Here is a 13,839-nt window from a genome sequence, read left to right on the forward strand (position 1 = left end):
AAGCCTCTCACATTGGCTGTTTTGTAAATAATGAACAAATCTTTGCGGCACATCCACGTATGCGCGTGTTGTATAAACTTGCTTTGCAAAAAAAAAAAAAAACACTGCCAGCTTGTGGCCTGGCAATGGGAACCACATTGTTTTCACCATTTCAAGCGTCTTCATGTAGACCCAGTTTGTTTCTGAAATGTATCTGTGTAAATGGGAGGCCGAAACGCAGCAAAACAACATTGTTTCCAGTGGAAACGGTGTCGTGTAAACGGGGCCTGAGTTTAAGTATCTTGGGGTTTTGTTCATGAGTGAGGGGAGAGGGGAGCGAGAGATTGGGGGAGACAGATTAGGGCTGAAGCTGCAGTGATGTGTGCACTGGTCCACTGTAGAGAGAGCTGAGTGTAAAGGTGAAGCTTACTGGTCGCACTACAGCCAGACCCACACCTATGATGATGAGCTTTGGGTAGTGACTGAAAGAATGAGATTATGCATACAAGCGGAAAAAAATAGATTCCCCTGAAGGGTGGCTGTCCTCTCCTATGGAGATAGGGTGAAGCATGCAGTCATTCAAGAGGGGCAAGTCTCGAAATGAGCTTTAGTTCCTTAGATTTTCAATTGGATTCAGGTCAGGTGATTGGCCGGGCCATTCTAGCAGCTTTATTTTCTTTCTCTGAAACCACTTGAGGGTTTTCATGGCTGTGTGTTTGGGATCATTGGCTTGCTGAAATGTCCACCCTTATTTCATCTTCATCATCCTGGTAGATGGCATCAGAGTTTTATCAAGAATGTCTCAGTACATTTTTCCATTGATCCTTCCTTCAATTATATGAAGCGTGGCAGTGCCATATGCTGAAAAACAGCCCCACACCATTATTTTCCCACCTCCAAACTTCAATGTTGGTACGATGTTTTTGGTGTCTTTTGACCTCGAAACACAGTGTGTATTGTAGCATCCAAGGAGGTTAATTTTGGTCTCATCTGACCAGACTATATTCTCCCAGTATTTCACAGGCTTGTGTAAATGTTTTCAGCGAACTTTAAACATGCTCCAACATGTTTTTTCTTCAGCAATGGAGTCCTGGTGGTGGGTGTACATAGAGGCCATGGTGGTTGAGTGCGTCACTTATTGTTTTCTTTGAAACAATAGTATCTGCTGATTCCAGGTCTTTCTGTAGCTCTCCACAGTGGTCCTTGGCTCTTGGACAGCTCTTCTGATAATTGTTCTCACTCCTCTGTCTGAAATCTTGTGGGGAGCACCTGGCCATGGCCAGTTTATGGTGAAATTATGTGCCTTTTTGCACCTCCCTTTCTTCATGTGTTCAATTCATTTTCCCTGTGTCCTTTCTCATTATTACACATAACTTAATGTATGGACATGTACGATTTGATTTCTTTGCATGTGTGGATTGGATGGATTATTACTGACATCTGATGCCAATTTGATGTCAACAGCACATTTAGAAATATATTTACTTAGTAAATTGGTGATGTGTTTAATACTTGTTTTACCCACCGTTTATATATGTCAGCAATACATCATGTAAGATGTATCAAATGCCACTGAGCACTAATCTGATCTTCCTCTCCCAATGACTGTTGTCCTTACCGCTTCAGCAGAGGTTTAACAGTGTGTGGCTCCCTCTAGTGGATGTTGTGGAGTATTCTGTTGTCTTTGCTCCAAAGGTTTTTGTACAGAGTTTTGCTGTTTCCTGTCACTGTGGGCTGCAGAGCACAGTAGTACACAGCAGAGTCTGTCACTGCAGCAGAGGAGATCTCCAGATGAAACTCACTGTTTTCTTGGTCTTTTCTAAATCTCAGCCCTTTTGTTTTCTCTGAAAATTGTGTGATGAGAAGTTGTGGAGCTGAACTGGACTTCTGCTGGTACCAGTAGAGGTTGTTGACTATTCCTGAATATTTGCAGGACAGAGTCACAGTGTCTCCTTCCAAACTCATCACTACATCTTTAGATGGTGTCAGTAAATCCTCAGAGGATCCTGAAAACAACAAAGATATATTTCACCATGATGTTTGGATTTTCATTTTGATCTCTTTTAATACATTTAAACATCTAACATCTAACATCAACATCTAAATATTTCCATGTCTATCATCTCCTTTTTCATCTCACTCCATCTCTTGATGACTTACCAGTCTGAAAGGAGACTATCATCATCCAAATGAAAAGCAGTAACATGATTTTCTCTTGGACTGAATGAACAGCAGAGAGAACACAGCAGCTCTTCAGCTCCTAAATGAAGCCTTTCATATTCACTTGTAGCTCCTCCTCTTGCTGTGCTCTGTTTCCATTCAGGCTGATGAATCTTTAGAAATGACAATCATCATCATCATCATCATCATCATCATCATCATCATCATCATCATCATCATCATCATCATCATCATCATCACCATCCAAGAAGGTCAGACTGAAGGAGGAACCTGCAGATGTTTAGCTGGAATGAAGTCCTGGACTTGCTTAACAGAATGCAGTGTAAAACAGTCTCAGTCCTCATCTCACTCATGGACAAAAGGTCTTAAAGACTTTCATCAGATCAGTGGATATTGATTTGTTTGAAGAAATGCACCAACTGCAAATAATAAAACAGAAGAACCTGACAGTAAGCCCAGTGGGATGCCATGAGAAATCATAGCCTAATGAAACAATAACAGAGCTTTTTTTTAATCAAACACATTTAAAAAAAAAAAAAAGCTCTTTGAGTTTGAACTTCATAACATTCACTACAACAAATTACTGTTTTATCCACTACAGGTCATTTCTATTACATTAATATATATTTTAAAAAGTGTTGTTTAATAGACATTTTGAGGTTATAGCAATTGTTTCAATTGTTAATTTATTTATATGCTCTTCAAAAGTATTAAGTGTCAACCAAAGTGGTTCACAATTAAAATAATTAAAATCAAATTAAATCAGTAAAAACTACACAATACAGATAAACACACACAAATAAAAGCACATAATTTCAAGTGTTGGTGGTGCTGTAATGTGAAGGGGTCATTACAGTGAAGGTCAGATCTCGTCTGTGCGTCGAGCTGCTTCTTCAGACGACATCAGCTGACTTCTCTGAACTTCTGGCAGTGTGCAAAGTTAAAATATCAAAAACTAAGAAAGTCTAGAAAGTCTAGTGCCATCTACAATCTTATATCATCAAAGGCAGTCCAGCAATTCCTTAAAATGTGTTGTGGTTTTCTTTTTGTTGAGCAGATAAATCTGTGAATCATCAACATAGCAGTGAAATGAAATTTGAAAGTTGACCCAAATGTGAGCATAAAATGAGAAAATTACTGGACCAAGAATGGACTATTGGTGTACCCCACATATGACGAGAGCAGGTGATGATCAAAAACTACCAGTTTGCATGTTAAATGTGTTTTGAACCACACAAGAGCAGGTTAATGCCCACACAATGGTCCCATAGAGAGCCGTGTCAAATCCAGCGCTAACTTTCAAAAGCACCAAAATGAGTCTCCAATTGATAAGAAACTATTAACCACACAGGATTGATGACATCAGATATTTGGCAGCTATTAAAGAACATGTCTGGTAAATACTTTATTTTTGCTGCTCTGTCTCTCTCTGAGATCCAGGGATCAGTTTTTGTTTTAAGTTGTTAACTTTTAAATGAAGCAACTGAATCCAGAACATTTGAACAAGTGGAGCTGAAGAAAGTGAGCAAGCCACAGTAGAAGTAACCATGTGTGATAAGTGCTGATAAATGAGGCTGACATGGTGCAGAAATGTCAATTATAACTATGATCAGAAAAATTTAATCACAAATTTCATTATCACAGAGGGGCAAACCATAGGATTAAACTAAGTCCAATGTGTGACCACATTCATGTGTGACTGAATAAGACTTTTAATGGGGCAACAAACGTGGATGTTAAAATCCCCAAGAATTAAGTAGCCATCACCCTCAGCATTAAGCCGATTTTAGTCACAAGTAGGAAATCTGAGTCCCAGGAAGTGAAGAGGCCACGATCAATGAGGGTCTTTTTAGTGTGCAATACCGTGCTAAGCACAGCCAAGCTGATTTGGACCTGATTGCTAACTGACTGGGATACCCAACCCAGGAGACGCTCTCACTTCTTGCTCACTTCCTCATAAATGTAAATGTGTGTTACAAGTGAAATCTGGACTGCAGCCCAACAAACCAGACAAGTTTAACAGTGTGTGGCTCCCTCTAGTGGATGTTGTGGAGTATTCTGTTGTCTTTGCTCCAAAGGTTTTTGTACAGAGTTTTGCTGTTTCCTGTCACTGTGGGCCTCAGAGCACAGTAGTACACAGCAGAGTCAGACAGCTGAAGCTTCTGGATCTTCAGAGGAACTGACTTCTCTTTGATCTCAGCATTAAATCTGCTCTCCTCAGAGTTTTCATGTTCTGTTGATCCAGTGAAGCGTCGTAGTATAAACTTTGGGAAACTACCTTCTTCTTGTTTGTACCAGAACAAATATGTATTAAATGTATCAGATGTTTCAAAAGTACATCCAAGTGTAACTGTGTCTCCTTCAGCAGCAGTCACATCTCCTGCTGGCTGCATCACTTTGTCTTCTCCTTTACACTCTGAGGAAGAACAGAACATGCAGAGGAAGAGATGAATCAATAAAGATGATTGATTAAAGGAGAACAATCAGCAGCTTTAAAGAGTTCTATTACATGTAGAATAGACGTCATTTTCACTGATCATTGTCACTTTGAAGCAGATCAGCTGTTTTTACAAGCTAACAAATGGCAGCAGAAATGATCTGCTCTGATTTTCTCTGTAATGAACATTCAAAGCTCTTCATGTGTAGCTCAGTAATGTGTTCAGCTGTTTGCAGAGGAAACATGTTGATGTTTGTATCTTACCAAAGAAAAGAGCAGCAAGAATAATCCACAGCCAATGTTCCATCTGTACAACAAGGTTGAAATCAGCAGGAGAAACTAGCTGATGTTCAACATTCAGTCTGAGAATTGTTCTCTTCACAGCAGCACTTATTATTGACACAATGGTTGAACACAGTGCAGAAGGAGGGCACCGCCTACTTGGTGATGTCACCCTCTGGTGGAGCAGCTTGTGTTTTCCTGTCACCGTGGGCTTCACAGCACAGTCGTACACAGCAGAGACTCTCCCTGCAGCAGAGGGGATCTGAAAATCTACTCGTCTTTGATCATCAACCACTTTGACAGTCTGAAGTTTTTTTTTTATTTTATGTTCCCAGGTGAAAGATGATGCTGCAATATTATCAAGAAAAGAGAAATATGATAGACAGATAACTCAACACCAGTGGCTACAGTGACCACCAACTGGTGAACTTCGAGGATGTCATCTCTTCATCTTTCTTTATTTTACTCAAAGATAGATTTCTCACACTTATATAGTGTAGTGGTAACATTACTGTCTTTGGAACAATAGGTGCACAGTGCAAAAGGAGTGCACCGCCTACTTGATAATATCGCCGTATGTCTCCTCTGTGAGCTGGAGTTTCACTTCTCTCACTTCCTCTTCCTCCTGCTTCACAGATTGTTAGCAGCATTTGGAATCAGAGGGAGGATGGAGCACTTTTTCACTGTTTGCAAGTACAAGGACACAAATGCTCTTCATCACTGAGCTCCTCAATGCTTTTAATGCTTAAAGTGAGACTCAGGGTAAGATAATGTTTAAAAGACATTACTTGTCACGGTGTGCGTGGTTTGGGGTGGGAAATAAACTAAGTTAGTGAATTATTCTTAGAGGGATGGTGTTTCACACAGCTGGTGCACAGCAACGAAAATTAAAATTGAAAGAACAAAGAATTAGAAGCAGTAATGACTGGGAAAAAAGTTAACGGAAAAACTCTTAAACCTGGAGTAAACTAGAAATACATTTTCAGGGGTTAAGCTGAGACCAAACTGAGAGGAATTATATAGAGGTATTTGTGTGGTGCAGACTGAGATCCGGGTGAGCCACAGCGGATTCTTGTTGAGGGATGCAGAATGAGTTTGAAACTGAGAGGTTAAAATGGACAGAGCGGAAGGAAAGTCAGGGGTAGTCCTCCCCCGGAACGTCACCGATGTGACACCAGGCGGAAGTAAACAAAGGAACGGCGAATGAGCAGGAAGTGGTCGTGTTGTGGCGTCTGAGCTGAATCTCTCAGCTGTTTGAGTAACAATGCCTTCAGTTCAGTATCTGAGAGAGTTTATCAACGAGCGGCTAACTGCTGCTGCTGAAGAAATATTCACAGAGTTTGAAAAAACGATCGTCCAGTACGAGGAAGAGATCGACCGTCAGCGCAGACTGCTGGATATCACCTGGAAACCTGAGATAAAGCTGCTCAGGACAGGTGAGTCAGTCTGAGGGGCTCCCAGAGCAATGGGACTCCTGGAGGATCCTGATCAGAGCTCTGCTGCGGTTATTTGGAAGCTGTGAGCGAACAAAGAGCAGACAGAGGATTTCATTCATCCATCCACACAGCAGGCTGGATTTGAGCCTTTTATCCAGCCTGGATCCATAACTGAATTTGTTTCTTTGAGTTGGATCATTTAAAAAGCTTCATGTTTCCCGTTAAACGCCTGAAAGTTTCAAAAATTATAAATAAAAAAGGATTGAGCTGAAATCTGGAAAACCATGTGATATTTTCAGGTTCTGTCAAAATCTGCAGGCATAGGGTGCTGCTGTAGATCACTGGGCTGAGCAGGTGAGCCCCATGCCAACAGGTTACAGCAGGGGTCCGGGTTCGATCCCTCTGCTCTCCCTCCTCTCTGCGCTGCTGCCCTGTCCAAAATAAGGTGCTTGCTGTGGGGTGGGGGGGCTGTAATGAAAGCTGAAGGTTTGCACTTCAATCACTTCATGTGTTTGATTTACAGTAATCTGTGGTCATTTACACACTACACTGCAAAAGTTGTGTCATTAACCAGATCCTCATGCACCCAACTGTATACGTGCTGTTATTTATTTATTTATTTTTTCCATAATGGAAAACATGCCGCATCCAGAAATTTGAGAGAAATGTCTGGATTCAATTATAAGGACTCATATACAGAACAAACAAAAATAAATTAAATTAAGATGTAATCTGATGCTACCAAGTTCAGAAACTGCTGAAGGCTTAAGCTTTGAGATGTAACCTGTTTCAAAAAAAGGGAAGATGTAGGTTTGAATGTCCACGAATAAAAGTAAACTTAATCAAACTTCTGAAAGATTAAAATAATGTTAGTTCATTCATCTTCAGAGTAGTAATGACATCCACTTTGATCACAAAGCAACTGAAGTTTGTTTGCCTGTTGCTGAAGTCGTGGGTCAGAAGCAGATAAGCAGCAATCATGGAAAGTTCTTCTCAAAATGCAGCACCGTCTGCACCGCGCACGTTCTGCCGGGGAACTGTCATGTGATGCAGGAATTAGGTGTTGGTCCTTGATGTGGATTTAGACTGTATGATGTTACTTTATTGTTAAAATGTTTCACAGATGTGTTTTTCTATAATTGCATTAGTTTTGTCCTTTCTTCTTCTCTCCCTCCAGACCTCCCACAGCAGTATGACTGTAAGGAGGAGGAGGTTCTCACTGAGGAGCAGCTCTGGAACCAGGAGAGGATCTCCAGTCTGAACCCAGAGGAACCAGAACCTCCACAGATTAAAGAGGAACTCTGCAGCAGTCAGGAGGGAGAGCAGCTTGTACTGAAGGAAGAGACTGACATCTTTATGGTGACTGGTGCTTATGAAGAAAGTGACCACAGTGAAGCAGAACCAGACAGGGAGCAGCTCCTCTCTCACAGCTCTAATACAGTTATGTTTGGTAAGGCTGAATCCAAAGAAATATTTGAAGTTCTTAATAAATCTGTCCAGTACAGGGAAGAAATCGACCGTCGGTGCAGACTGTGGAATATCACCTGAATATCCACTATAGGATAGGTGTGTAAAACTTTAATGCTCTGCTGTGTCTAACACATGAATATGAATCTTGGAGGGCTCTAATCAGAGCTCTGCATTACATTAATTTTTAGACATGAATAAAATTCATGGAGCTTCTGCTGTTGTTCTTCAGAAAGAAACAGCCGTTTTTTTAAAGCTAGAAACATTTGGGGTTCTGAGCTCCTCGATGGTGTTGATGGGGTCTTTTGATTTTCAATTAATCTGGACTCCCACGCTGGAACAGTTTATCTTAGGACACCCTACCAGAGTGACACCACATCTCCTGAAATGCTGCAGTAGTTTAAAAACTCTTAGGTCTCAGCACCTGGAGGGTGGAGATTTGACTTTGTCAAGCGTCTGAATGTTGTGGGGATATGTTGGTAGATATGCCAGGACAGTATCTGTGGATTGGCAGACTTGTTGCTTAAGCAGAAGCAGTACAGCAATACAAGTTTTCAGCACCATTTGTGTCATAATTTTATGTCATTATGGAACAACAGCTGATTGGATGACAGGGTTCCCATTAGCCTGTGGAATCTAACTTTAAGTCATTTTAATTTCAATTTCTAAAAATTTTTACTTCAAAAAAAGTTTTCCTGTGTTTTTTTTTTAAACTCACTTTAAGTGGAGATACTTTACAAAATGACTTTTAGGAAAGTGCGTCTCTCGCCTGATAAATTCAAGAATAGTTCAGAGTTTGAATATTAAAGCCAGCTTCTCATTTCTTGGTGCACTGTAAGCCAGCCTGCCCCTCACTGGGTTTATATGCTGTAGACTTCACAGCACCTGTTGTACACCTCCCTCCACTGGTAGAGGTCTGCACCCTGTTACCTGCGATCCAACCAGAGAGACATACTTAGTGGTCCTCATTTAGTTTTCATGTACTCGTATAGCAAACACCCACCCAACAGTAAATCATTCACTGAATGAGGGCAGACTGTGACAGACAAACCTGGGGAGTGGCTGAGAGTCCCAAGCCTCTACAACTGCTGATGGCAGACCTCCATCATTTGCTTTATCTCAGGCTGACCACAGTAAGGCCTGATGAAGGTGAACATTAAACAATCCTGAATGAGAGCATTAACACAGAGTCGACTGTGGTTCACTGATTGATCGATTAATATTAGTTCCTATCACTGATCCACATTCTAATAACATAAATATGTGTTTGTGCGAGAAAAGAGGAGTAAAGTAAAAAAACACTCACGTGAGTTCATTCATGGCATGCAGGGTCAAGGTCAAATCAAAACTGGTGATCATTTCAATTCAGTTACTAAATCAAATATTACTTCTCATATTTAAAGTGTTTATGCATCGAACAGCTCTGTAGATCTACACGCAGAATGATCGATAAACACAAACCCGGCAGCTACTCTGTGAAGTGCAACTCAGACGTCTAACGCAGTCAAACTGACAAATATGACAAAACAAAGTTGATGATTTCTGAGCAGTCATTCCGGTCTTAAATAGGCCAACTTTTCCATCCGTTTGAAGGAATTTGTTGAGGCTGAGTTGACTCGATTGGCCTCTCTGCCTCGCGCAAGCAGTCACATTTACCACGTTCTAACTGGTCCAGACAAATGATCTCCTTCCCAGCGGCACTGGGCTCAGTGCATCCTGCACTAGCATTGGTGACCAAGTAACAGCTGGGGAGAGGTTACTGAGAATGGGGCTAACTTCATGTTTTGCAGATCACACCGACACCACAACGTCAAATCCCCTTGTCCCAGATTGAGGTTTTATATTTTAAATGATCAAAAAACATGAGTACAACATATTTTAGCAAGAATTTAATAATTCAAAAATCTATAAGTTAGTTTTTACGTTAATGTGAGTCCTGCTGACTGTGCTGAAATCAGGTGTCACTCATACTAGTGCACAAGTAATGTGGTTACAGATGGTAAAATCCAGGTAAACTATTTAACAGATAAAATTGTTGTATAGTATAGCAGCAGCAGCGTTCATCACTCACGCACAGTTTCAAACATTTCACACATACATTATTCCAGGATTTTAAATCTCTCTTAATGTTGTTCTTGTTAGTTTCATGTTGTAAGGTGACCTCGCCAACAAATAAAATCTATTATTAAAATAAGTTCAATTCCAACTCTTTTATCCCTTAATTTTTCATGGAATAACAGGGAAACAGACCTAAGCTGTCCATGAAACTGTTCGTCAGTTAGTTGTCTGATTTCTTTTGAGTGTCTGAAAATAAGGGACTCTGTATTAACATGGTTATAATTGCTAAAAACAAAGCAATACTTTTGTTAAAGCCCTTGAATTAAAGCTCAGTCTGCACTTCAGTCAAACAGTGTGTAGCTGCCCTTGGGGTCAATGAATGGAGAGTTTTGACAGGTGCTTAATTCTTTATTTCTGTTTCAACAACTTTGTTGTGCACTGTGAAAACTTAGATAAAAACATAAAGGGAACGGGATTAATTCTATAACTTGACATAAATTCACAATAATTCAATTCAATTCAATTTTATTTATATAGCGCCAAATCACAACAAGCTGTTGCCTCAAGGCGCTTTGTATTGTGGGTAAAGACCCTACAATAATAATTGATTTCTTGATTGATTGAATACATTTCACAAAGAAAAGGCTACTCCAATAAAAAACTCAAACAGTTTCAAACAAAAAATATTTCAAATACACACTAGACAACGTTGCTGTCAACAAAATTGAACTCAGAAACCAAACAAAATTTCACACTTTATTATAAGTTAAACATACATTGTTCCACTACCCAAAGGCACTATTTAAAGTAAACAGATGTCATCCGTGGGAATCGTGCGTCTCCTTAAAACAAAATTGTGAAATAAGAATCCTTCAAGATCATAGATAAAATTGAAATAAATTCAGGCAGGCAAACTTACCAAAAGTCTAACAAAGGAGGCAGAAACCAGACACTACACCACACCGGCCAAACAAATAAGGCAGAGCTACTCACTGAAGGCAGGTGAGGACTATATACCTGTTTTCTTTTTCACATAGCCCTCACCTCACCCCAGCACACACACTGCCCCCTGGCGGCCACTCAGTGTCAGTTACGCAGTGATTGATTTAAATTCCACTGTAACTGTGCGCAGAGACTAAATTTTAAAAAAAAAAGTATCACTCTCTAAATACTTTTGAACTTGATTGTATTTAAGTGACACACTCGTTATCACTGTTATTATTAAAGTTGTTTTTTTATATATTGTTTTTAACATTTTTAAGAACTTCTTGTGTGAACCTTTGTATCTGTTGCTGCTGGTACACTGGAATTTCCCCTTTGCAGGACAATAAAGGCTGTTTCTATTCTACTTGTGCTGTAGTGTTTAGTGGTTCAAAGTCGTATATATTTTCTCAGATGTCTTTTTCTGTGGTTGCATTAGCAACTTTTTTATTCTGTCCCTCCAGAGCAGCATGTCAGTAAGGAGGAGGAGGATGTTCTCACTGAGCAGCAGCTCTGGAACCAGGAGAGGAGCTCCAGTCATGACCCGGAGGAACCAGAACCTCCACAGATTAAAGAGGACCAGGAGGAACTCTCCAGCAGTCAGCAGGGAGAGCAGCTTGTACTGAAGGAGGAGACTGATACCTTTATGGTGACTGCTGTTTATGAGGAAAGTGACCATAGTGAAGCAGAACCAGACAGGGAGCAGCTCTTCCCTCACAGCACTGCTGTAGCTGAGAGCCAAGACCAGGAAGGAAGCTATAATGTAGTTTTAGGGTCAACTAGAAATGCAGAGTCAGATCCAAACAAACATCACAGAAACCAAAGTCACAGTAACAATTTAGAAGACTCTTCGATGTCAGAGAGCCAGCATAACACTGATGCTGGTAAAAACTCTGTAAAATGTGATATTTGTGGAAAATTGTTTAAGAAAAAGTCCATAATGAAGGAACATCACAGAATCCACACAGGAGAGAAACCATACACTTGTGAAACTTGTGGGAAAAGTTTTGGTAAAAATAGTAATTTGTTGACCCACATGAAAACTCACACAGGTGAAAAACCGTATTCATGTAAAACTTGTGGGAAATGTTTTACTGTAAGGAGTAATCTGTTGGCCCACATCAGAGTCCATACAGGTGAGAAGCCGTTTCTTTGTAAAACCTGTGGGAAAAGATTTTCGGACTCATCTGCACTTAAAAGGCATAAGGTCGTTCACACAGGGGAGAAACCATATTCCTGTCAAACCTGTGGGAAAAGTTTGACTGAAAGTAGTAGTTTGTTGGTCCACATGAGAATCCACACAGGTGAGAAGCCGTACCACTGTAAAACATGTGGGAAAATGTTCAGACAAAGAAATCATTTATTGGCCCACATGAAAACTCACAGAGGTCAGAGGTCATAGATCTGAAACTTATAATAATGAGTGTAAAGCCAAACTTGAAAAAAGTATCCACAGAGTTTCACAGTAGAGCTTTCAGATATAAAACTGTAGACTCTGCCCCAGTGAGTTTCTTACATGTTGGACTGTGTGAGATCAGTTTAATGATCTGTTTGCATCTATGTTGCTCTGCACAGCCATTCTGAAGCTTTCAGATTCTCTGATGAGACTAAACCAGTTAATCTCACAGAAGCTCCTCGAGGCTTTCTTCTGTGTCGGAGACACTAAACTTCTTTTTTTCCTCTGACTTCCATCATTTTGATTTGTGTCTTCAACTAAATGTTACTGAAAAATGTATTTTGTGTATTTTCTGACCTTAGGCCCAGTCTGCATCAATTATCTGTGGATTGTGAAGTGTGATGTTAAAGTCTTTGAGTGCTCACTGAAAACTGTGGTTCATGTTTCACATTAGTGTTTCAGTCCATGTTTCTATGTATTTTATATTTGCTGCTAATAAAATTATCATAAAAAAATAAACCTGCTACAGTGGCTACAAACAACAAAGCAAATATAGATGTTTGCAATGACATCATGCCCTCCTCTTAAAGAGACATGGAGGAGCTATTTTTCAATCAGCTGAAAGTGGGGAAAAAGCAAAGCCGCACAAATTGTGTGACTCTCAGGGCTTAAAAGGTCAGAGGTCTACAAAGGTGAGAAAGACGTAAAATGTAACTCTGAATTTTATAAGAACTCACACAAAGAAGACATGTTCTCATGAAGTGTGTGGAAAGGCTGTCACTGCCACACCAGATCACTTGCTGTTCTGTTGGGACACACAGCGACATTCTGCCAAATGATCTTTGTTCTTAGTCTTACATAGCAACCTATTTCATATTCAAAATCACATATCAAAGCATGCATTCTGCTTAGTCATCTGAAATTGTAGGTGTACCATTTAAGCAGCATGGTGGTGTGGTGGTTAGCACTCCTGCCTCACAGCTAGAATGACGCATAGACGGTCTGGGTTCGATTCCACCTTGGCCTGGGCGTCTATCTGTGTGGAGTTTGATTGTTCTCCGTGTCTGTGTGGGTTTCCTTCCAAAGATATGCAGTTACTGGGATTAGGTTAATAAGTCACTCTAAATTTACCATAGGTGTGAATTGTTGTCTCTCTCTCTCTGTGATAGCCCTGTGACAGGCTGGCAACTGCTACAGGGTGTACCCTGCCTCTCAATTTTGTTCTGTTAGCAGTGGAGAGTTCCAGTTCCCACCACCATGTAGGCATCGATATGATAATAACCTGCGTCATGACCATGGACACGTCTTACATTTTAGTTTTCTCATCTTCACACACTCAGTCTTTGTACAAGAAAATTTCAATTGCATATCCAAGAGGAACACAGAGGTTATTAGAGTTGAAACATAAATTTTTCATCACACAAGCAACATAGTCATAGCATGTGGCTCGCTAAAACTCTCCTGCACAGTTTGTCAAATGTTCAGTCGTTTCGTGGCCTTCTTTAGTGCCACTGGTACTTGTAATTAAAGTAGCCTTTTCATAGCTTTGGGGACCAGGCTCCACAATGGACTACAGTAGTTCTTATATAGCACATTTCTACTCTGACTGAGCACTCAAAGTG

At 40.3% G+C, this 13,839-nt stretch overlaps 1 protein-coding gene across 1 annotated transcript; it reads left to right on the forward strand.

Moving 5' to 3' along the window:
* The first annotated feature begins 5,778 nt into the window (after positions 1-5,778).
* Positions 5,779-12,676, forward strand: LOC115795231 (zinc finger and SCAN domain-containing protein 2-like). The gene is made up of 3 exons (XM_030751059.1): positions 5,779-6,315; positions 7,493-7,765; positions 11,286-12,676. Exons 1-3 carry the CDS (start codon positions 6,144-6,146, stop codon positions 12,221-12,223), a joined length of 1,383 nt encoding a protein of 460 aa, XP_030606919.1. The 5' UTR covers positions 5,779-6,143; the 3' UTR covers positions 12,224-12,676.
* The last annotated feature ends 1,163 nt before the right edge of the window (positions 12,677-13,839 follow it).

Source organism: Archocentrus centrarchus, chromosome 17 (assembly GCF_007364275.1).
Source record: "Archocentrus centrarchus isolate MPI-CPG fArcCen1 chromosome 17, fArcCen1, whole genome shotgun sequence".
Lineage (NCBI taxonomy): Eukaryota > Metazoa > Chordata > Actinopteri > Cichliformes > Cichlidae > Archocentrus > Archocentrus centrarchus.